At 39.3% G+C, this 23,516-nt stretch overlaps 1 protein-coding gene across 2 annotated transcripts in view; it reads right to left on the reverse strand.

Moving 5' to 3' along the window:
- The window catches only part of atp1a3b (ATPase Na+/K+ transporting subunit alpha 3b), a 52,631-nt gene that overhangs the window by 1,811 nt on the left and 27,304 nt on the right, over nucleotides 1-23,516 (reverse strand). The window contains exons 2-21 of one of the 2 annotated variants that reach the window (XM_057833308.1): nucleotides 19,894-19,980; nucleotides 19,397-19,456; nucleotides 17,119-17,322; nucleotides 16,925-17,038; nucleotides 16,709-16,843; nucleotides 16,514-16,631; nucleotides 13,090-13,358; nucleotides 12,817-13,015; nucleotides 8,986-9,230; nucleotides 7,938-8,130; nucleotides 6,263-6,438; nucleotides 6,042-6,178; nucleotides 5,820-5,970; nucleotides 5,276-5,444; nucleotides 5,050-5,204; nucleotides 4,850-4,973; nucleotides 4,626-4,771; nucleotides 464-594; nucleotides 288-389; nucleotides 79-170 (exon numbers count right to left, since the gene is read on the reverse strand). In XM_057833308.1, coding sequence (XP_057689291.1) covers nucleotides 79-170; nucleotides 288-389; nucleotides 464-594; nucleotides 4,626-4,771; nucleotides 4,850-4,973; nucleotides 5,050-5,204; nucleotides 5,276-5,444; nucleotides 5,820-5,970; nucleotides 6,042-6,178; nucleotides 6,263-6,438; nucleotides 7,938-8,130; nucleotides 8,986-9,230; nucleotides 12,817-13,015; nucleotides 13,090-13,358; nucleotides 16,514-16,631; nucleotides 16,709-16,843; nucleotides 16,925-17,038; nucleotides 17,119-17,322; nucleotides 19,397-19,456; nucleotides 19,894-19,980 — 3,007 coding nt within the window. Of the gene's footprint in view, nucleotides 1-78; nucleotides 171-287; nucleotides 390-463; nucleotides 595-4,625; nucleotides 4,772-4,849; nucleotides 4,974-5,049; nucleotides 5,205-5,275; nucleotides 5,445-5,819; nucleotides 5,971-6,041; nucleotides 6,179-6,262; nucleotides 6,439-7,937; nucleotides 8,131-8,985; nucleotides 9,231-12,816; nucleotides 13,016-13,089; nucleotides 13,359-16,513; nucleotides 16,632-16,708; nucleotides 16,844-16,924; nucleotides 17,039-17,118; nucleotides 17,323-19,396; nucleotides 19,457-19,893; nucleotides 20,020-23,516 lie in introns of both variants that reach the window. The other variant, XM_057833307.1, reaches the window with a different exon arrangement.

Below are 23,516 nucleotides of genomic sequence, written 5' to 3' on the forward strand. Positions count from 1 at the left end.
TAACAATTAACATTCAAATAAAAATATTTAAAAGTTAGGTTTATAGAGTAGATTAATAGTAAGTAAAATTCAAGTGACCTCCAGGGTTCCGGCGGATGAGAAGCTTTCGGATTTCATCATAAACAAAGATGAGGAAACTGTAGGGGAAGGCGCAGAACCACCAGGAAGGCCTATATATACACACACACGCGCAAACACAGTTTAACGTCCCAGTGGCAACTTATGAAGTAATTTTGCTTGCACACGAGCGGCATTCTCAAGTTTATTTATAGAGAAAAGTGTCTCACTTGAGGGGGTACATCCTGAGGGCCACATCCATCCCGGGGCAGTAGGACAGGAAGGCAGCCAGGGCCGTCTCCTCAAACAGGCCGAAGATCAAGATCTTGTTCCTGGTAGGATAAAGACCACCGAAGATTTAGAGGGCTATACCCGATGCAGTGAGGTAGCGTTGGCGACTACTTACTTCATGCCCTGCTGGAAGACGGAGTTGCGTCTGGTCTTGCAGATGATGACATCGGCCCACTGCACCACCACGATGCTGACAAAGAAGGCCGTGTGGCATGTGAACTCCACAATCTTCCTCTGCTCGTACGTCTGAACAGGAAAACACGCAGTCGGACAAAAATTTGAATTTCGCCCCCAAAAAAAGGAAAAATAAACAATACCGTGATTTTCGGACTATAAGCCGCTACTTTCTCCCCCTCATTTTGAACCCTGCGGCTTATAGTCCAGTGCGGCTTATTTGTTGATGTATTTGAGTTTTAATCCAGTTGGACTAAAAAAAAGACCTATACCGATATACGTCAAATTTCCAAATATCGGCGCCGATAATCGGTCTATCGCTTATTTATTAATGCTCATGACAGTAGCCACGTTTACATGCTGACTTTAATTCATACCGATTCAAATCATTCCGAATGGAAATTTCACATCAGCTGTTTACATGTCACTTCATCTATTCCGATCCAGCGTTTACATGTGACTGCCTTTATTCCGAAAGGACGTTTGACAACTGCCGTCTGACATGCACAGATTAATCAAAACAAAGCGTCACCTTGCAAAACATGGAGATCGATCGTCAGATCAGCTGCTGTTTTAACTTTTCGAGTGGAAACAAAACTTCAGAATGATATGCCGTTCATTTAAAAAGTTGTGTGGGTGCGCTGTGCGTGTGCTTGGAAGCCATGTTGCAAGTCAGTACGGAGCATGCGCAGAAAGAACGCAACCAGACACCATTCCGCTTCCCTGTTTACATGATATATTTCACTTAAAATCGGTTTGGGAAAAGGAATATTCCACCCCTGTGAATCGGAATGAAATTCCATTCGGTTTGGGCCTGTTCATTCCGAATGAGGTGTTTATATGGAACACAATTATTCGGTTTGAACAAATATTCCGATTGTAATTGGAATATTTGGCTCCATGTAAACGTAGCAAGTGTCATGTCATAATTATGACGGTCTTACGTCTTATGATGTCGCTGTCAAAAAGTGTTTCCGGTTAATATCTTTTGGTGTAAATATCCCATAATACAGTGAGGACAGCTGCGGCTTAAATAAATAAAGATTTTTCCCTAACATGTTAATATTGTTTGTGTATTTCTCATCTAATATTTGTGTCATTTTATATTTTTCAAATATGTCCTGATTGTTTCCGTTTTTTTTGTCCACAATTAGAAAAAAAGAAGCTCCATTTGTGTAATACTTTCTAATACTTAAGGTTTTTCTCCTCCCGCATAACATTTTTCCCCTAGTACTTTTGTACTATATTTTAAAAAAAGCCTTTATATACAGGCTGGTTGGCTAATGTTAGTGTATTTCATCCGATGTTTATGTATTCTTCAAATATTTTGTCCTTTTTCCCCTCATTTTATTTTTCACCAAATCAATTTAAAGCAACACTTGGTAACTTTTCAGTCGATTTTAGAGACACTGGTGGACAAAAGCGGTAGTGTTTTGCCCTAAGGAAGTCTGCGTTTCCCATGACGACCAGTGCTGGGTTTTGAATGAGGACCTGCGCACATCCGCATAGTGTCGTAAAATCATGATAGTCGCCTGCAAATGGATTTCACAACATTTTTGTTTCCAGCGGCTGTGTGAGGGATGAAAAGTAATTAGGTAATAAATCCAGTTGTGGCTAAACAATGGCATATGACGGTTAGCAACTGTGTGGCTTAGTGTGGCCAACTACACCCGACCCCACCCGAACTCGTCCCGCCAACGAGTGAAACCCTGTGGTCTGCCAAAATGTCCTACATCGGCACCCGAAGTTCTACCTTTCAACTTGTTTTGTTTGGATGCATACAGGCAGAACGTACTAAAAATGCCTGAAGAAAATACTTAAATGTAGTTATATAAAAAAAAAGGACGATTTAAATACACTACGTGACTGATTTGGTCAATGGATCAACACTCTGCTTTAAAACTACCACACGAAAACACAATGGTTAAAAATATGAGAGGGAAATACATGCAAAAAGTATTTTTGAGGCAATGAAAAGGTAATAAAAAACGAAAATAGTGAGAACTCGCCGCTTTTAACCGATGTGCTAATGGGTGTGGATGCTTGCGCAAGCGCACTGAGCATTGTGTTGGACGTCTCACCGCGTGGAAAGGAATGGAACACCAGGCCAATGTTTATTCTGTACATCCTAGTGGCCGCCAAGAGTGTGACAATATCTCGATACAGCGATATATCGCGATATTTTGCAACCCGATCGGTTATCGATATGCTCCCGCCAAGTATCGCTACTTTTATTTGACATATACATACATACAATGGAGTATGGATGCTGTAAACTGCTCAATGTTTGTTGAGCAATTCCTTGGCGGTCCACTAGGGGCGCTCAAGAGTGGCGGTTGAGGTAAAGTGCACACAAGTCTCTAGAGAAGAAGAGAGGAAGCTCCAAGTGGGTTGGGAAAAAAAGCTTCGTGAGCACGGTGGAGGACAAAGTGAGAAAAACAAATCACACATGTGGACACACTTTAGATTTTACACTAACAAGAAAGGAAGTAAGGTGAACAAGAACTTTGCTGTATGAAAAAATTGTCTAGCAAAAATAAGGTTCACTGGCAGCTGGTGACGAAGTGGACACCGGATTTCTTAACTGCTTCGCTTTCATCACTTGAGGTAAGAAAGTTTTGCAATGTAATTGATTTTTTAATTTAGATGTATTATTTTGATGACATTTGGTGTTGAATGATATAAAATAAACCAGGACCCTAAACTGGATGAAAATGAATATCGAACAAGCCTACATGAATTTACTGATTTATTTGATATTATTTGAGAGCCACTTTCCATCTAGTTTACTACACAAACTGTTATTACTGCCATTTTGATACAATAAGCTATAAAAATGGCTTGAATAGCTTCCAAGATATCTAAGGTGATGTGCATGATAATTAATGTAGCCTACACATTAAAAGTAGGTAATTATTGCATTTTTAATTTCTATACATTCCATTTTTTTAATTAACTCAATACTTCCAACACAAAAAAATCAGGGTTTCAACTCAAAAGCTATGAAGTAGCTAATATTTTTTGTTTTATTTTTTTGTTTTTAAGGTGAGGAAGAATGTGACCGACCGAGTCCAACATCTCAAATGCTGAAGCAGATGGTGGAAGTGCTCAAACCAATGCTTTTGGCAACAAAGGTCATATACGAAGAAAAGACCCACCAATTTTATCATTGCCCCACTCCAAGCTCAACTGCTGACTGACACCTACCGCACTGTTAATTTTTTAAAAAAGATTTAAAACTAAAGAAATTAAGGGTGCCATTCATCATGATATCTCCAAGAGATATCAGTGGTTGTGGTTTGTTTCCTCTATATGTACAGGTACACAATTTGCAGTAGATTTCTATTTTACAGCAACGTTGCACAGAAAAGGTGTCACTGTTTAATAAATGACTTAAAGAATATTTTTTTCTATTTTGAAATATCTCCTTTTTTTTTTCATTTCAATAGTTGTATTGTACAATATCATGTATCAAATTTCTGACCAATATATCGATAATTGCTGTATCGTGATATTGTGGGATAATCATTATCGCAAGCCTTATATCGCAAATCGTATCGTATCGTGAGGTGCCCTGAGGTTCCCACTCCTAGTGGCCGCCCTTTCTCTTTCCTTCTCTGACAAAACTTTTTACATCTGTTGCTCTGCCATTTTCGCAGAATTCGCGTGAAAGCGTTAGCATCGACTTCGGTCTTTATAGTGAATGGGGAAAGGGGGAAGTAGCATATTTGTAGTTTTTTTTTTGTGTGTGGCAGGGTTCCTGCCAGTTAATTAGTGCCGGTGAAAGCGACACAGACTCCTCAAGATATAAAAGAAGTGTCATTCAACTAGTTCACTGGTTGTAAAGTTACATAGTGTTGCTTTAACAAATATTTGGTAAATGGAGTTACACTTGTATAGCGCCTTTCCACCTATGAAGGCATTCAAAGTGCTTTGACATTATATCCTAATTTACCCACCGATGGGGTTCAGGATCTACCTATAGGATACTTAGGTTACTAGGGTGGTGAATCGAACCCGCAACCTCAGTGTTTTGAAACGCCTACTCCACCACTGAGCCGCGCCACCCCACAAAGGTGCCCCATTTGTAAATTTTACTGCACCCATTGTTGTCCGTAGGTGTCCTCCAAGTCATTGCAGGCACGGTCATCCCAATCCAAACGAATGCCCACCAGCCGACTGGGCAGGAAACCATTTTCGGCCAAGATGACAAAGTAGGAGAAGAAACCACCCAGGGCCTGGATCATACCTGAAGAAACCGCAAACCAGACGAAATGCTCAGCTTCCCTCCTTGGCGCAAATGCAAATAAGATCACTATCCACCCACCGATTTGTCCGTAGGCGATGCTGATGAGACGCTCGTTCACCAGCTTGTCCCTGAACGGGTTCCTGGGCTGACGCTTCATGATGTCGCTCTCAGCCGCTTCGTAGGCCAGTGAGATAGCGGGCACCTGTGTCGACATTAGCAGTTGGCACATTCACATTCGTCAATGGCCGCCAATGTGTTAAAAGGCAGTGGGCACTCACCATGTCGGTTCCCAGGTCAATGCAGAGGATGGTGATCGTGCCCAGTGGTAGGGGAATGTTGACAATGATGAAGAGGAGGAAGGGCGTGATCTCTGGAATGTTACTTGTCAGAGTATATGCGATGGACTTCTTCAAATTATCAAAAATCAGGCGGCCTGAAAAAAGTCATGATTGTAAGAAGAAAGCATAGGAGGAAATGAGAGATGGCGAACTTGTCAGATCTCACCTTCTTCCACACCAGTGACAATGGATGCGAAGTTGTCATCCAGCAAGATCATGTCAGCGGCTTGCTTGGACACGTCGGAACCTGAAATTCCCATGGCCACGCCGATGTCGGCCTTCTTCAGGGCGGGAGAGTCATTCACACCATCGCCAGTCACAGCTACAATAGCACCCTGAGAGAGCAGCCAGAAATGAGAGGATTTCTTTGTTGGATCTCTGCCGCCATCTGCTGTCTCATTCAAATACTGCATGAAGTCCTTCAAATGAAATTCAAGGTGGATTTTCCGTACCCACCGCACTTTCTTTGTTCAACCATTTTCGTGTGATAATGCAAATGTAATGAAACTTCCCACCGAACAGCTTTTTGCCATATTTTATAATTTCTTACTATAGCTCTCCAACTCTTTCACTGTCATTTTAATATGATGGAAATGTTATTTTTTATTGAAAAAAACTTTTCATCAAATTCTACTTTTTTCATATAACATGAAGTGTGACATTAAACAACCAAGAAAATCAAAACTGCTTAAATAATGAAAATGGTATACCTGTCTCTGGCAGCCCTCGACAATGATCAGTTTTTGCTGAGGGGAGGTTCTAGCAAAGACAATCTCAGTGTGATTCCTCAAAATATCATCCATCTGATCCTGAGAGAGATCCTTCAAGTCAGTGCCATGGATAACGCAAGCCTTGGCATCCCTAAAAAAAGACCAAAACCCTGTTAGGGGTCTTTCAAATACTATAAAAGTGAGAGTTTACAAGAGACGTACCTGGGGTTGACTTGACTGACGGGAATGTTGAGACGAGCTGCGATGTCCTCCACCGTCTCGTTGCCCTCAGAGATGATGCCCACTCCCTTGGCGATGGCCTTGGCAGTGATTGGATGATCTCCAGTGACCATAATGACCTAAAAACGAGAGAACAGACACTGTACCTTCAAGAAACACGTGTGACAAATTTAGACTTTGATTACGTGGGAGAGAGAACCTACCTTGATACCGGCGGATCGGCACTTGCCCACGGCGTCGGGCACAGCGGCTCGGGGTGGGTCGATCATGGACATGAGACCCACGAAGCAAAGGTTGTCTGTCTGGAAGTTGACGTCATCGGTGTCAAAAGCAAAGCCTTTTGGGTACTGGTCCTCTGGTAGCATTAAGTGGCAAAATCCTGAAGGATGTCGGAAAGGTACAAACTATAAATATATATTCCTGAGAGATTTGCCTGTGAAAATAATAAAATGCAGCCAGAAATCCGTGGCTTGGAGCGGCAGCGCTCACCCCTCCCCCTCCGGTTTTTGCTATGTCCTGTTTCCGTCGGTGACACTACACCTGAGCTTTTTCCCCCCTCAAAAAAGACAAAGTCGCTAGTATGGGAGTACTTCGGCTACCGAATGGAAACATACAGCCGCGGCTTAGAGGAGGAAGGACAGTACGACTTCCACATGATTTCACATTTACGTGGCCATCATCTGTCACTTTACACAAAATTAAAGATAAGTAAATGCTGTCATAAACATTTCCCAACAGCTACGAGAGTTCAGTCCAGCGTGTTTAGTGGGTTTAGCGATGGTAAAACAAATACTATAACGTAAGCTTGTTAACGAGGCAGATAACGTGGCTAGTTAGCATGCCAAGACAGCTAACTAGTTTCCTGTGTACAATTAGCCAACTTTACAAACGTCTTCTGCCATTGTAAATCTTTTCAGCCTGTGGTCTTTTTTTCCTCCGGTGACTTTCTGTGCTGAGAGGGTGTGTGTGTGTGTATATAATGTGGAAATAATTATACAAGTCATACACACGCGCTCTCTTTCTCTTTTGTTTTTAACCCATACGTCACAAAATAACACATTTTAGAGCTATAATTGCAATAATGTGATACCGTGAAACCGCAGTATTTTTGCTTAAGGTTATCGTCAAAATCTCATAGTCTAGTCTGCGACATTTCGGGAGTGGGACCACTCAAAAGTAAGGGCTATAAACTCAATTGGTTGTCTTTTTGCCCTGTTAAATTAGGGAGTACATTTCCGGGAACTTTTTAACGAGTCTGTCCATCCAGATTTAGGCCTTTTTAAAGTATTACGCCCCTGGCAGGGTGTTATCCTGGCTCTGATAATCACAGCACTAAAATTAGACAACGCTGCAGTTTGCATGGTCTGAACATACAATGGTTCTGAATAACCTCTTAGTTTGGGAGTAATGCAAAACTGTGTCTGTGCATATAATTGCGAAAAACGTTGCATTTCTATAGTGCTGATTGAGAATTTAGTATTTCAAGTATAAGATGTTCGTATTGATTTTGAATATTTTGCTTCAACTATGTAACATTTCTGTGCTTTTTTTGGTTAATATATTTCAGTTATCATTTTTTTTACATTATATAACCAAAATTGAAATAACATTCCTCACAGACAAATGCTCCTGACCAATATAATAAATAATCATGATTAACTCATTAGCTGCCGTTGATTGTGATAGACGATTCAGATCTACTGTAAAAATGTACTGTTATTACGTTAACAACACAGTAACTCTGACAGTTACAACACTCAAATTAAGGAAACACGTCAACAAACTTCCTAATGTTCCAACGCCTTAAATATTAATTCCTAAAGTAACTCACTTGAGTGAAAAAAACAACGAAGCTTGTTTGCCATTGTACATCCTTACCTAACACTCTTTCTCCTAGTCCTCCCAGCTCCATGTAGGCGTTCTGGAAGGCTTCCTTCATCTCCTCATCCATGGGCTGCTCTTTGCCCTGCAGTAGGATGGTGGAGCAGCGATCCAGGATCCTTTCGGGAGCTCCCTTCATCACCAGCAAGTAGCGGTTGTCATTGGGGTCCTCAGTTTCGTGCACGGATAGCTAAAAAGGTAGTGAAGGTTAACTTTAAAGTTTGAAACGACAGCGTCTACATGCGTATACAGTGGTACCTCTACATACGAATTTAATTCGTTCCAGGACCTAGTTTGTAAGTCGAAATGGTCGTATGTCAAGCGGATTTTCCCATAACAATATGTTGTAATTCGATTAATTCGTTCCACGGCCCAAAAACCTCAGGTAAATCCTTAATAAATACTGCAGGTACAATTACAAATATAAATTACACATAACAAAACAAATAATATATAAATACAAATCGGAATAATAATATATTGATAATAACAATGTAATGAATCGGGTTCTAATGTGGCCGTTGTGTTTTGCTAGCTGTTCCTGAACGCACCATGTGACTGACGCGAGAGGTGCGTTAGAGTGGGAAGCCTCAACTTTCTCTTCAAGTAGCCATGTTGTAATCTGAAATAAATGATTAAAAACCTGAAGAAGCTGGCAACCGCCTTCTCAATGTTACAATAATAATAATGACAGTCATCTTCGAGATCGTAGACATATTTAGGCCGTATTGTCGAGCTAGTTCACTGACGCGCACACCACGCTCATATTTTTCTATCATTTCCTTCTTAATTTTAACGGTGAGTGTCACCTTTTTCCTTTTTCCCCCCATCTGCACTAACCTTCCTGGGACCCATGATAATTTCTATCACAAGAAAATCCACCACGCGTCTGTCTTGCGGAAAAACAATGAAATTGCAACTCTGTCATAAATCGTCGTATTTCGATCATGTCGTCATATGTTGAGTCCAATTTTACGTCCGATGTCAAAAGGGCCAGATGTCGAAGCGAAGTACCACTGTATTCAAGTCTTTAGTGGTTACTTACTTGGTATTTGTTTGTGGAATTAAAGGGGATCTCGGCCACTTTTTTGTTCTTGTCGCGCATCATCCTGACTGAACCGCAGGACAGCTCGATACACTTGAGCAGGGCCGATTCGGAGGCGTCTCCCGCCACGTCGCGCTTCAGGATGGCCACCGAATCCTGTCCCGCCTTGAACTGAGCGCGGTTGCACAGAGCGGCGATGCGGGCCAGAGATTGCCACGTCACAGAGCTCTTGTCGAACGAGGCGCCTGGAGAGAGAGAAAAGAGGCACTTTTACAAATGGCTACCTCTTCAGTGCGTATTCATGGTTATACTGTAATTATGCATAGTTTCATTGTGATGATGATGGTTCCATTAAGTGATGTTTAGAATTCATAATGGTTCTGCTTTTATTTCAGTGTACAATAGACATTGTCTCTGTGTGCCAATTGGGTCCACATTATTCGCAACCCTGATGATAACAAGCCTTAAAGAAAACCGATGGATGGATGATGTGTCTCGTAACTTTTCCAAGATTAAAATGAATTTTAATGATCAAAATGCCCCCCCCAAAAATGCAATAAAAATTTAATTCCCCAGGAAGCTAACATAACAAATCTGCGTGGAATTTCCCCCCTCTTGTGATCTTAAAAACCTTTTCATGTAAACAATTCTTGAGACTAAAAACAAACAAAAAAAAAAATCACAAATCTCATAACTCACTATTATTTTTGTAATCCCTCTTCATTCATTATTAGAGGCTATCCTAATAATTAATCTTTGTTTTTACAGGTACTGTGGATTTAAGTCTACACACCCATGAGCAAATGCGATTTATTGTGAAAAATGCACTTTTTACACCATTAATGTGATTTACTCTATAAACTATACAACTCAACTGGAAAAAGATTGATCTATTTTGAGAAGGTAAACTAAAATTTAAAAGGTGCACTAATGTGCACAGTCTCTTATAAATGAGAATATGTGTTCAGAATTAACCAATCTAACCCGTCGTGGCTGGTCAACAGAGGGCGCTACCCCTTTTTTTTTTAAAAAACAAAATTAAAAGGGTTCAATATATATCTATACAGGTAGTCCCTGGGTTACCAACAAGTTTCGTTCCTACGCTGGTGATTAACCCAAATTTCCGCGTAAATCGGAATTAACCCTTTAACAAAGTACACTGAATATGCCGCCTTGCCGACAAGTGGTGACACAAGAGTTCTTATTTAATTGATCTTTACTGTAGTTTTACTTTTAAACCATAGACAAGGGCTGCAGCTATCGATTATTTTAGTAGTTGATTAATCGATGAACTAGTTAGTTTGAATAATCGAGTAATCGGATAAGGAACATAAAAAATTAAAATACCTGAGCCTCAAACGGTGCAAAGAAATTATAAATAAGGCTCTAAGTACAACAAAAGAACAATTGGCTAACTTACATAGCAAAAGTCCGCTAGCTTAAATGCTATAAAATGCTAACATTTCTTTTTTTTTTTTTTTTTACAATGTTCTTAAAAAATGGTTCACGCATTATACCTATAAACTAAATAACGAATGCATTAAAAAACATTAGCTCAAACAAAAACTTAGCTTATGTTGGTCTTAACACGGAGCAGCTGGATTCAGCCATGTGAAATGAGGCAGACCATAGGGCAGTGTATCCACCCAAATTAATAAAATGAAATGCAAACACTTTCAAAATAAACCATTACAATGCCACATTAATTAAACGAATACTCGAAGCAACAAAATTGAATTCGAATATTTTTTTCCAATTGAATACTCGAGTTAATCGATTAATCCTTGCAGCACTACCATAGACACACCACAGAACACCTTGGCCTGCTAGTGAACAAACAGGTAAGTCAATATGACTTATGAAGCTGATTTAGAGCTCAATTTCAACAAAAGACGAGGTCGAGCTGCTTATGCTTGCTGCATCGCACTCTATTTCCTTAGTAGAAAACAGAAAGCGACCTGATTGGGTGTGTGCCTACTGCCAATAAACTTATAAATATCACCAGTTTAATTTAATTTGTAAACAAATTATTATTAACAATATAGTCCCAAGAATTGCACAACGATGACAGGAAAACAAAAACAATGCACGCATGAAAGAAAATAAGTTGCATATCATGTCAATTTTCAATTAACCTTAGTGAGACAAGAGCTCCCCTTATTGGCGAAACAAATATTTGCAGGGGAACTTCACAGCTGTTACTGAGAAAAATATGGAGCTCAAACACACACTGTACTAGTTAGGAGTGGGAACCTCTTGTTACCTCACGATAAGATACGATTTGCGATACAAAGCTCACGATGACGATGATCTGATGATATGGCGATATATTGGTCAGGAAATCATTGTAGGATACTCTACAAACAACTAATTAACAGAAAAACATTATTCTGCTGTGAATTGGAATGAGTTTATCACTAGCAGACGTCAGTGACAGCCAATGCCAGGCAATGAGGTAATTTTGGGCAATTTAAGGTCATTTACCTGTTGATTTTCAGTTACTTCCTTTTGATTTGGAGGTATTTTATGGGTCACTTCCATTTTATTTTGAGTTACAGAACAGGATCACCCAAATGAATAGGCAGTTACTCAAACTCAACAGGAAATTACCTGTAAATGTCCTAAAATGAACAGCAAGTGACCTGTAAATGCCCTGAAAATCACACAGAACAACTGTGAATGCTCTGGTTTCAAATGAACGAACATTCCCGGTCTAAATGGATTGGGCGTCAAGCACCGTCAATGCAGCCTTAGAGTTAACTGAGACTCTATTATGGTGGAAGAATTTGGTAGCAACTTGTTGATTCCTTATTTTTTTAAACACTGACACCTTTTCAAAACGATATCTCGATTCTTGGCAGGAGTACCGTATTGGCCCGAATATAAGACTGTGTTTTTTGCATTGAAATAAGACTGAAAAAGTGGGGGTCGTCTTATATTCGCGGTCTAAACATTATACCCATTCACTACGCTAGATGGCACCAGATGTCATTGAAGCGATGTTCTGTCATAGCAAATCTCAGCTACTCTCAAGTTTAACCAGTTTGCATTATTTTATTGCAATGTTTTTCCTTAGTCAGCTTTGTTTCAAGACTACAGTTACAGTTAGACTTCACTTTGATGGTTAATGCAGTTATTGCAATTTTGTTGTTTTATCACAATAGATTGGTTTATTTACATTTCAAAAACCAGAAGCCATTCATTTACGAATGTGATTGCACTGTAGTTTACATATTTAAATGTTCAGATATTAAAATTTAAATGAGGCAAAATACCATGCTTTTTCTCTCAAATATATTGTTATAATAATGTATTTCAGATGTACTGTAATTATTTTCTGTATAAAAATTAATTTGGTGTTCAAAAAGTCTTTTTTCACACTCTAGTCTTGAAAAAGAGGGGGTCGTCTTATAATCAGGGCCGTCTTATATTCGGGCCAATATGTTGTATCGATAACCTTTTGGGATACAAAGTATCACGATATATTACCATTTAGATATTTTGTCACACCCCCAGTACTAGTACACTGTTGGGCGACTTTATAAAATAAAAAATAAAAAAATAAAAAAAAAAAGATTTAGTATTTTTTAGTGCCATTGTTGGCGTTAGACATCCAATCCATTTGACCTGGAAGTGCTCCCCAACAAGCATTAAAATGGACTGGATTTCTATCGCCGTCAATGAGTAAGTTTGTCATGTGCTCGAGGTTATCTTTAGTTGGGGCTCTATCATTTCTCGATCTTTGTCTTCCGTGGAAACTTTGGTCTATAACTCAAACAGAGCAGCTGCGTATTTGCATTCATGCCCACCTTTGACCGTCTCTTTACTCACCAGACTGATCCTCGGTGGTGTCGGCCTCGTGGATCTGGTTGTCGAACCACATGTGGGCCACGGTCATCCTGTTCTGGGTCAGGGTGCCTGTCTTGTCAGAGCAGATGGTGGAGGTGGAGCCGAGCGTTTCCACGGCCTCCAAGTTCTTCACCAGGCAGTTCTTCTTTGCCATACGCTTGGCGGTTAGCGTCAGACAGACCTGAAAGTACATCGTGTTATAATTGTCTTTTATGTTTAAAAATCAGGCATTAATGCAGAATGAATCCCACTTACAGTGACAGTGGCCAACAGGCCTTCAGGTACGTTAGCCACGATGATGCCAATGAGGAAGATAACAGCCTCCAGCCAGGTGTAGCCCAGGATGAGGGCCAGGATGAAGAAGGTGACACCAAGAAAGACGGCAACACCGGTAATGATGTGGATGAAGTGCTCAATCTCTTTGGCGATGGGGGTCTTGCCCGTCTCTAGGCCGGACGTCAGGGTAGCGATGCGTCCCATGACAGTGCGGTCGCCAGTGCAAATGACAATGCCACGTGCCGTGCCTGGTTTTGACACACACAGTTTAGATTCAGCTGGTAAAATTTTAAAAACTGCATTTATATTACATACTAGCGTTGAACGATTTTAGAAAAAAAGAATAGTGATTTTTCTGGCCGTTGCCACGATCTTGATTCGATTGACTATTTTTTTCAACTTAAGTTTCAGTGCAAAAATTCATATAGTCATAAGAACAAATAAAACAATAGAATTACATTATCCCTTAAAAACATCATAAGCGATGACTACCGTAATTTCCCGAATATAAGGCGCACCCGTGTATAATGCGCACCCCAAATTTACTTGTAAAATTTGGGGAAAATTATTGTACCCGTTTATAACGCGCACCCTAATTTTAGCACCAATAAATAGAAGAATACAAGAAAACAGAGCTCGTGTACAGATACAGAGATGTCATTTTACTGACTGGTGAAACACAGCACAAGCATAGCACATTGGTAGTTCAAAACATTACCGTAAACTGACAATATTTATGGTAATAATATGATTTGACAACTTCTCCAACTTACCAGAATCTAGGAGAAAACAAAACGGATGTGACTTTTCTTTTAAAGGCTGCTGTATAACTTGCTCGTTTCCTCATGATGAATAAATGTTTCTTCCATGGATTGATACGGTAAAACTACTGAACTATTGTTATTTGGGTTTGAGTTTCCCGAGGGACCGATATAGTTGACGGACACAGGAAGTGTGTGTCCTTACATTTGTTATGCTCCGAATTGTGGAGCTGCAATAAACGTCGACTCAAATGAGTTCAAGAAACTAAATTCTGTGCTTTATGAAGAGTGAAAAAAGCAGAATTTAACACAGACGAAATCATTCGGCCGATTAGTGTGAAGTATTACCGAAACAAAATGGTGACGTCACGTACCGTAATGGTCGGCAACGGGTCGCCGCATACGTTTCTTCAACACAACGTGGCCGTGTCAATGAAAAAAAATCGGTTTATATATATATGTAATGCATATATATTTCTGTCTCCATCCATGTACCCGTTTATAATGCGCACCATGAGTTTACAAGTTGATTTTGGGGAAAAAAAGTGCGCCTTATATTCGGGAAATTACGGTAGTAATGTCGAACACTCAAGTTTTATGCAGCCGTTTTAGGTTTAAAAAAAAAAAAAAAAAAAAAAAGGTTCCAAAAAACAGTGATGCCATACAGTACGTACAAATCTAATATGTTAATTAAGTTATATTGAATGCAAAATTAAAAATTTAACCCAATGTTTAAACTGTTTTTTCCGAATGCAGCTAGTTATGTACATAAATCATATGTATTCATTGTATACTAGCGGCCGCTCAAATAAATGAACATATTTTGTATTTCAAGCACAATATGAATAAAGTTCTCTGTTTTGTGTTTTTAGCTTTACAGTTTACCTCACCTAAAGCATAGACTTCATAATGATATTGACAGGGCACGGGGCCGATCAATTGGGGGCCTATCTCTGTCAACGCTGACCAAGTGGAAACAGAAAGAGCTTTTTACATTGAAAATTCTTGTGAATAAATTCGTACATCCCTCAATTCCTTATAGATATGGACGTAAAACAGTCTTGAATGTTTGTTAAAAGTAAAGTTTGTAAAAAGTTTAGCATTTATTTTACGTAAATATGTCGAATGTGCTGCTAGTCTTTAAGTCACTGTAGCGCCGCCTTATCACCACAAAGAGCTTTTTGCTCGGGCGGTCAAACGATTAAAATTTTTAATCGAGTTAATCACAGCTTAAAAATTAATCGTAATTCAAACCATCTATAAAATATGCCATATTTTTCTGTAAATTATTGTTGTAATGGAAAGATAGGACACAAGATGGATGTATACATTCAACATACGGTACATAAGTACTGTATTTGTTTATTATAACAATAAATCAACTAGATGGCATTAACATTCTGTTAAAGCGATCCATGAATTGAAAGACTTGTAGTTCTTAAAAGATAAATGGTAATACAAGTTATAGAAATTTTATACTAAAACCCCTCTTTAATGTTTTCGTTTTAATAAAATTTGTAAAATTTTCATTCAAAAAGTAAACTAGTAGCTCGCCATTGTTGATGTCAATAATTACACATTGCTCATGGTGCTGAAACCCATAAAGTAAGTCGCACCCAAGCGCCAGCAGAGGGCGACAAAACACCAAAAAACACAAGTAACAAGTGGATATTACACTGTGTTGTCATTTTAATCTGTTTGAGCAGGGCATGTGCGTTAAATGGGTCAAATATTTTAACGTGATTAATCTAAAAAATGAACTATCGTCCGTTAACGCGATAATTTTGACAGCCCTACTTTTTACGTTGAAAATTCTTGTGAATAAATGCGTAAATTCCTGAATTCTTTATATATATATATATATATATATATATATATATATATATGAACGTAAAACCGGGCAGTTAGCATTTATTCTACGTAAATATTGCGAATTATGACGCCAATGCCGCAGCGGTTAATTTCTCCCATTGATTTTTTTCACAACGTTTCAAAATGCATGCATGGAACGAAAACTATAATAATTACCTTGAATCCTCGAACAAATCACTCCTGAGACAATCCTTCCTGTCTGTATGCGGTACACCGTTAGTACTTTTTCAACCTAAATCCGGCGTTGGATCGCTGCATGCGCGTGAGAATAACTGCGACCGACCTCGACCGACTGAAGCGGAGAGTGGGACAACGGGGCCCTACTTGAAGGCGTGGCGCAGTGTCCCGTCAATATCATTTTGAAATCTATGCCTAGAGTACAATAAACTGTTTGAAAACTATCAATCTCTTTTTGAGTTAATTTGCTTCTTCAAATGCGAACAGTTGATTAAATATGATACAGCTGTTGACTGTATTCGGTCTAAAATTCTAGCACAACAGATAGTCATAAAGAGTCATAAAATATATCGTGGCCCTGTTGTGATTTTAAAACTGCAGTGTCTGAATTAGCGATGTCGAAGTAAAATTGATTAATCTTTCAGTCCTAAGCCGTACAAAGTCGTACTTCAGGTCAAGGGTGTGAAACTCCTACCCTAATTTTGAAATCTGAACTGTTAAATAAATCCAAACAGGTTTTCTGCACAACTGCAGTTTGAAAATAAATGTTGCCAAGTCACATTTAGTCACCGCGGCTGTCAAGACCAACATACCTTCCACGCAATTGGTAGAGAAGAAAGCCACATTTCGGGTCTCCAAGGGGTTGTCATGGGTACAGTCAGGTGACCTGCTCTGAGGCTCTGATTCCCCTGTCAGGGAGGAGTTATCCACCTGTGAAAGAGGTAAATAACATTAGGACTTAGCTGGGTCTTGTTAACGACATCGCCTCCAACCAAAACCTTCTCTACCTTGCAGCCATGTGCTGAAACGACTCGGATATCAGCGGGAATCCTGTCTCCTCCTTTCACTTCGATCAAATCTCCGGCCACCACTTCTTCTGCGTTAATTTGTACCTTCTCACCCTCTCGGATCACCAGCGCTTGCTGTAATGAGTTGTTGAAAAACCTTGTGAATCTCGCTCGTAAACGCGAAAATAATGACTAAAGACTTTTCCGACGCATTACCTGAGGCACCATGTTCTTGAAAGACTCCATGATTTTGGAGCTCTTGGCCTCTTGGAAATATGAGAAGCAACCAGTAATGATGACGACAGCTGTGAGCACGATACCTAAGTACAACTATACAGAAGTGCAGATAATAGACGTTAGGCTAAGAAGCAATGTTAGCACAGGTGACAGACAAATACCGCGTTACTCACGTTATCTCCGGCAGGGTCGTCTTCAGTGGCGGCCTGGATGGCATAAGCCAGGAAGCAAAGGATGGCGCCGATCCACAAGAGAATGGAGAAGCCGCCGAAGAGCTGGCGACAGAATTTGACCCATTCCGGAGTGGTGGGAGGTGGGGTGAGAGCGTTGGGGCCATCCCTGAGCAAAACCTCTGCTGCCTTGGCATTTGTCAGTCCCTGCAAGGATAGACAGGCAAAAATACAGTTATTTTGCCTATTGTTTTTGTCCAGCAATGACCGCACAATACCTAATATATAATACCTACAAGACAATACCTATATAAATAACATCAATAATTTTACGTTGATAATTTTCCAAGTGTTTATTGTAACGTTAAACAAACAGCATTTTGGCTAAGTCCTATTTAATATACTAACACAGCTGTTTTAACAGTTTTTGGGGTAAGGAATCCAAACCTGATCTGTTTTTGATCTTTTCTAAAAAAAAAGATATGTTAACATATTTGCTAGTATCATTCTTTCTCAAATACTGACTTGCAATGAACTAGAGGAGCACTCAGAGAGCAGACATCCGCCAAAGCAGCCAAATTCAAAGCATCACTATATTTGGTAGAGTGGGAACTCTACCCCCTCATGCCCCAAAATTTCATCTATCCTGCATATTTGAGTTGGACAGGCTAATCCATTCTGAAGTTATTACAAAATTCCGTTTGTGACCTCAGTGACCTTTGACCTCAATACAACAAAATTCAATCACCTCTTCTGTTTCATATTTCAGTTATTTCCTCCAAGTTTGACAGCAATTCCTTTAAATGTTTTTAGTTAACTTGAACAGAAACAGACAAACAGACAGAACCGAATACATAATCTTAGCCTTCCATAGGTTTCACCTACTGGTGGACATGAATATGAAAGAAACAGATACGACTGCAATGTTAATTTTACATGACGTTTGTACAAAGCATATGGCCACTGTGATATAATTGTGTGCAAGTAGAAATGACATTTTAAGTAAGCTGAGGAGAAAGAAATTGACATGCAAGAAAAAAAAACTTACTGCAATTTTAAAATCCACAAGCCATTTTTGTTTAAATTAGCATAAAAATATAACGATTGATTTTTGGGAAGTCAAATTGTACCCAATGTGCTTGCTCAAAATGATGTTTTTTTTCCATGTCTATGCAGATTCTAAATCATTCAGATGACACTAATCCCCAAAGGCTGAATCAAGGCAACTGATCTTTTTGTTGATTTTTCTTTCCAATCGTAAAAACAAACTTCTGTTTAGCAAAATGTCTTATTAAATGTAACAAGTAGAAGTGGGAATCTTGGGGCACCTAACGATTGGATTACGATACAGAGGCTACGATTCGATTATAAATCGATTATCAATGCACCCCGCCCCCAGCTATTAAGCTGCTTTTAATGTCAAAATCAAACAAAGATCCTCTCAGGCTCAAATAAACTACTATTTCAGTATCAAGTTGACAGTTCAAAACAGTAAATAAAATACTAAAGTCCCCATTCTGTATCAGCAGCTTTAAATTACATTCATTTAATTGTTGTGAATCAACCGTTAAATTTGTTAAAATTGCTCTCGTTATTCCATAATTTTCCTTCTGTTTACTTTCGACATGTGAAAGTTTTAAAACTTTCATCATTTAAAGATGGATTCATCTTAAGATTTTGCCGATTTAGGAGTATTTAGGAGTATTTTAGCTAGTAGTTTAGAAAAGTTAATTGGGTTCGCGTGGAAGGTTCGCTACAACAGCCTTTCCGAGAATTCTAATGCTTTAAGATGGCGGCTGTTGACTAATGCCGGCCAGTCTATCATTTCACATCTAGTGATGTATGCATGTGCTTCTAACGCCAGCGAGTCTGTCATTTCTCATCTAGTTCTTTATACTTGTGATATCTACCGTAGCATTATGTGGGCGTAGTTTGTAGCGGCTGTCAGCCGTAGTCAGGTATTATTGTTTTTTTATCTAACAGCATGAGTTGAGGCAGAGCCGAAAGTTGAGCATGATGTTTACCTCGGTCCATTCCTCATTGCGTCCCAAAGACCGCATTGACTGTGTTTTAGTTCCGCTTTACTTGGCACCTTCCATTAATCGGAATTTGGATGTTTGTGAATCGTTCTCAAATCTTCCACGGCCGAATCGCGAATAATCGAAGAATGGGAAATTTCGCACACCTCTAGTAACAATTATCCATCATAATTTTATAGTCTTTGTCGGACTAAATTCAGTACTTTGACGCTATCTAGTAAACGTGTGAGAATATTTTTTACCTGGACAATGTCGGTCTGGAATTTCCTGCATACCTCTTCTACGGACATCTTGTGTTCCGTCTGAAAAAACATAAAATCATTCAATAAGAAGACATAAAAAGTAATTTTAGTCGTGCCTTAGCTAATAGTTTGCATGCAAGGAAAACAATCATAAAATAGTCCAGTTTAACCAAAGGGATTGCTTTCAATTGCAACCTGAGACTTTTATGAATTTATTTGAAATAAAAATAGACTCTACGCATGCAGTTCACCTGATCGACAAAGTATCATGGCAGCCAGTTGAATCTGCGATGTTGCATCAAAGTGGTGACCTTCTGATAGCAAGTCTTACCAGCAAAGAAATGTAACTTTTTTTTTTCATCGTTTATGTTTAGAGAATTTCTTTCTCTCACTGAGACCATCTTGGACGTGACAGACACTATTTAACTCTCAGCAAGGCAGACGCAAAAACATCTGAGTATTAATCAAGTTTTGTTGTTGTATTGGTTTTTACTTACAATCGGCACTTCCTTCTTCAGGTCGTCCATGTCCTTGGTTCCCGTCGTCGCCCCCTTCTTCTTCTTGGGGGATCGGTCGTCTTTGTCCTGTGTGGTGGCAACGCGGTAACTGTCTGACCGGCCATACTATAGACATACACATATGTTTTATACATGCCTTACAACTAAACGTATACAAAACAGTAGTTTGTGCCCTTTTTATCTTGGGGTGGGTGGGGGTGGTAGGGGGGTATGTTAGGAGAGTTGATGACATCACAACATACTAGAGATGGGCATAAAAATGCTTTGTTGGAAATTATTTTTGATTACCGTAATTTCCCAAATATAACGCACTTTTTCCCCCCAAACTCAACTTGTAAAATCATGGTGCACATTATAAACGGGTACAGGGATGGAGACAAAAATATAACTATATTTTATACATATAAAGACCGATGTTTTTTTTATTGACATGGCTATGTTGTGTTGAAGAAACGTATGCGGCGATCCGTTGCCGACCATTACGGTTCGTGACGTCACCATTTTGTTTCGGTCGTGGCGAGCTAGGGAAGGAGTCGGAGTATCAAACAGAGCTAATCGGCGTTGCTTTATTGACATTTACGCTGCAACAAAATACGGTAGCAATGTTTCCGGCTGTTCCCTCAACAAGATACCTCCCCCCGGGAACTATACAACGTGCCAACATAAGTTCCGCCGGTGAATTCTGTTATAACTCGTTACACGGTAATACTACACTCTAATTGGTCGAATGATTTCGTCTGTGTTAAGTTCTGCTTTTTTCACTCTTAATAAAGCACAAAACTTAGTTTCTTGAACTCATTTGAGTCAACGTTTATTGCAGCTCCACAACTCTGACCGTAACAAATGTAACACAACATAGACTTTCTGTGTCCGTCAACTATATTTGTCCCTCGGGAAACTTAAACCCAAATAACAATAGTTCCTCTTGTTAGTCTACAGCGATGCGCGCTTTCGGTTTTCCGACTTCTAGCCTCACTTTTATTTTATCGTATCTATCCATGGAAGAAACATTTATTCATCATGATGAAATGAGCAAGTTATACAGCAGCCTTTAAACGAAAAGCCACATCTGTTTTGTTTTCTCCTGGATTCTGGTAAGTTGGAGAAGTTGTCAAATCATATTATTACCGTACATATTGTCAGTTTACGGTAATGTATTGAACTACCAATGTGCTATGCTTGTGCTGTGTTTCACCAGTCAGTAAAATGACATTTCTGTATCTGTATACGAGCTCTGTTTTCTTGTATTCTTCTAGTTATTGGTGCTAAAATTAGGGTGCGCGTTATACACGGGTACAATAATTTTCCCTAGATTTTACAAGTAAATTTGGGGTGCGCGTTATACACGGGTGCGCCTTATATTCGGGAAATTACCGTAATCAGGTCTTCAAGCAATTGGGAGATGACTGTTGCATTTATCTCAACTTATTTGCTGTCTGTAGAAGCACATGACACTCAAGGAAAGTTGAGCTCCATTATTCTCAGTTTATATCACTGATGTATCTAAATTCACTCCATTAATAATTAAATTGGTTTGAATGCCCATCCCTGGTACACAATGCGCCCTTGTGAAGCAGCCTAGAGAAGTACAGTAGCGCTTTAGAAAATTCATTAAAGGTCTGAAAAGGAATGGTGTTTCATGTCCGATGAGCAATCATGAATAAAAACAGATGAATATTTACCATCTTTTGACACGACAAAATAAGAAATGACAAGAGTTAGCAGTTGGACAGTAGTTTCCATATAAGGTTGCACTTTTTAAAGCAATAATCTTCTGTTATTGGTTTCTACAGTATATTTTGCTTGCTTACTTATTGTGTATTCTGGACAAAATAACATCAAATGTATATGGTCTTTCTACATTGTGATTTTCAGCTATTGTGAGTGGGATTAGAACATAGTCCACTGATAAGTGCTCATTGTATTACAAAAATAAACTACAAGTCAAGAACAATGCAGTAATTTAATATGAAAAAACCCAAATTATTTTACAAAGAGCACATTTTGTACCCACTGCCCACACTAAGAGTGTGGGGTATCTGTTCATATATTAAAAATTGTGTGCACACTATGAATGTTTATTAGACTGTGAGATGGGCCCTGGCATTAATCTGACAGTAATATCATCATAGACAGCACTATAGTACATTAAAGTATGTGCCTGAGGTCTGTTTTGTTTGATCACTCTTGATCAATCGTCCAGTCTGGACACATTGGAACAGGCAAACGTGGATCTTTCATCAGAGTAAATTACACACACACACACAAGAAAAACAGACATCACAAGAGCACTTTCCGCCAGCTTTGCTGCAGTGCCGCTTTAATCTTTCGTAGCCTTATTTCCGTTGCTGAAAATGACATGAGTTGCCTATTAATAAGAGGAATTTTTTTAATGCTTCACTTTCACCTCCGATGTGTTGCATAACACCTAGTATAAGTGTAATAGAGGGGTTGAGTTGATTTGAAGGTCCCTCAAAAAAGGCAAGTAACTGATCAACACAGCCAAATCATTTGACTAATCAATGCGTGATAACAAATGACAGCAATCCTCTTTGTTTCTGTGAGCTGATGACGAAGTTAAGAGTTTGGAATTTGTATAAAGCAGGAGGCATCAAAGTTCACCCGCCAACCAAAAAGTATATGGAAAAATGGTCAGGTTTTGCATTTGAATCTTCCCTCCTTTGTGGCATTTGCATGTTCTCCCTTTACTAGCATGCTTTTGTCTGCGTACTCCAGCACTAACCCTATAAAAAGCACGTGCTATGATGTTCATCAACTCTTGCTCCTTATAATTTTGGTTATGAAAGTACTTAAAAAGTGTTTTAATTAGTGATGGGTCCAGTGACACCAATGCGCCGGTGCACAGGAGCTCATGGAGCAACCCCTGCGTCGGTGGGCGTATCGCTTTGAGAAAATCACGTGACTGATGCAAAAACTCATTGAACTGTATCGACATAGCAATGACGCGGCAAACTTGTTTAAAAGGAAGCGCGTCTGTCAACGCAATGGAGCTGCTGAAACAATCCACATCTCAGGGTTACTTCCTCGTTGTCTTCATGCTGTGGAAATGGACCAAACACAAGGAAAACGCACTTGTCATTTTCCATTCAAAATACAATTAATTTTAAGCTAACTCTTAGTTTATTAGTGTAACAGGTACATGCAGGTCCGTCGTTTGCGGTGCGTGGAAACCTCACTTTCGATGCTTTCAAGAAGATCCGCTGGCATTTAAGCTGTTAGCTTAGTGGTCAGAGTACTCGCCTATTGTACTGGATGCGTTGTATGCACGGGTACGAGTCCTGACCTGAACGTGTTGAACAGATTGCGTTGCACGGCCCACGTTAAATTATTCACATTTTTTTGCAAGTCAAATGTCGCATTTGTACTTTCAACCTGTCATACACAAACAGTAGCCACCTTAATGCTGAGGCAATATTGGGCCCATATTCCCAGGATAAACACTGGAATTGAGCTATTCCTCTATTTTCCCACAGTAGCTTTGTTGGTAATCTATTAGAAATTGGTAATTAAGCTGTAATTTATTTATTGTCCACTTCTATTTTTTTCTGATGGCCTATGGTAACACTTAGATGTCAAAGTGG

The sequence above is a fragment of the Corythoichthys intestinalis genome, chromosome 4, assembly GCF_030265065.1.
Source record: "Corythoichthys intestinalis isolate RoL2023-P3 chromosome 4, ASM3026506v1, whole genome shotgun sequence".
NCBI lineage: Eukaryota > Metazoa > Chordata > Actinopteri > Syngnathiformes > Syngnathidae > Corythoichthys > Corythoichthys intestinalis.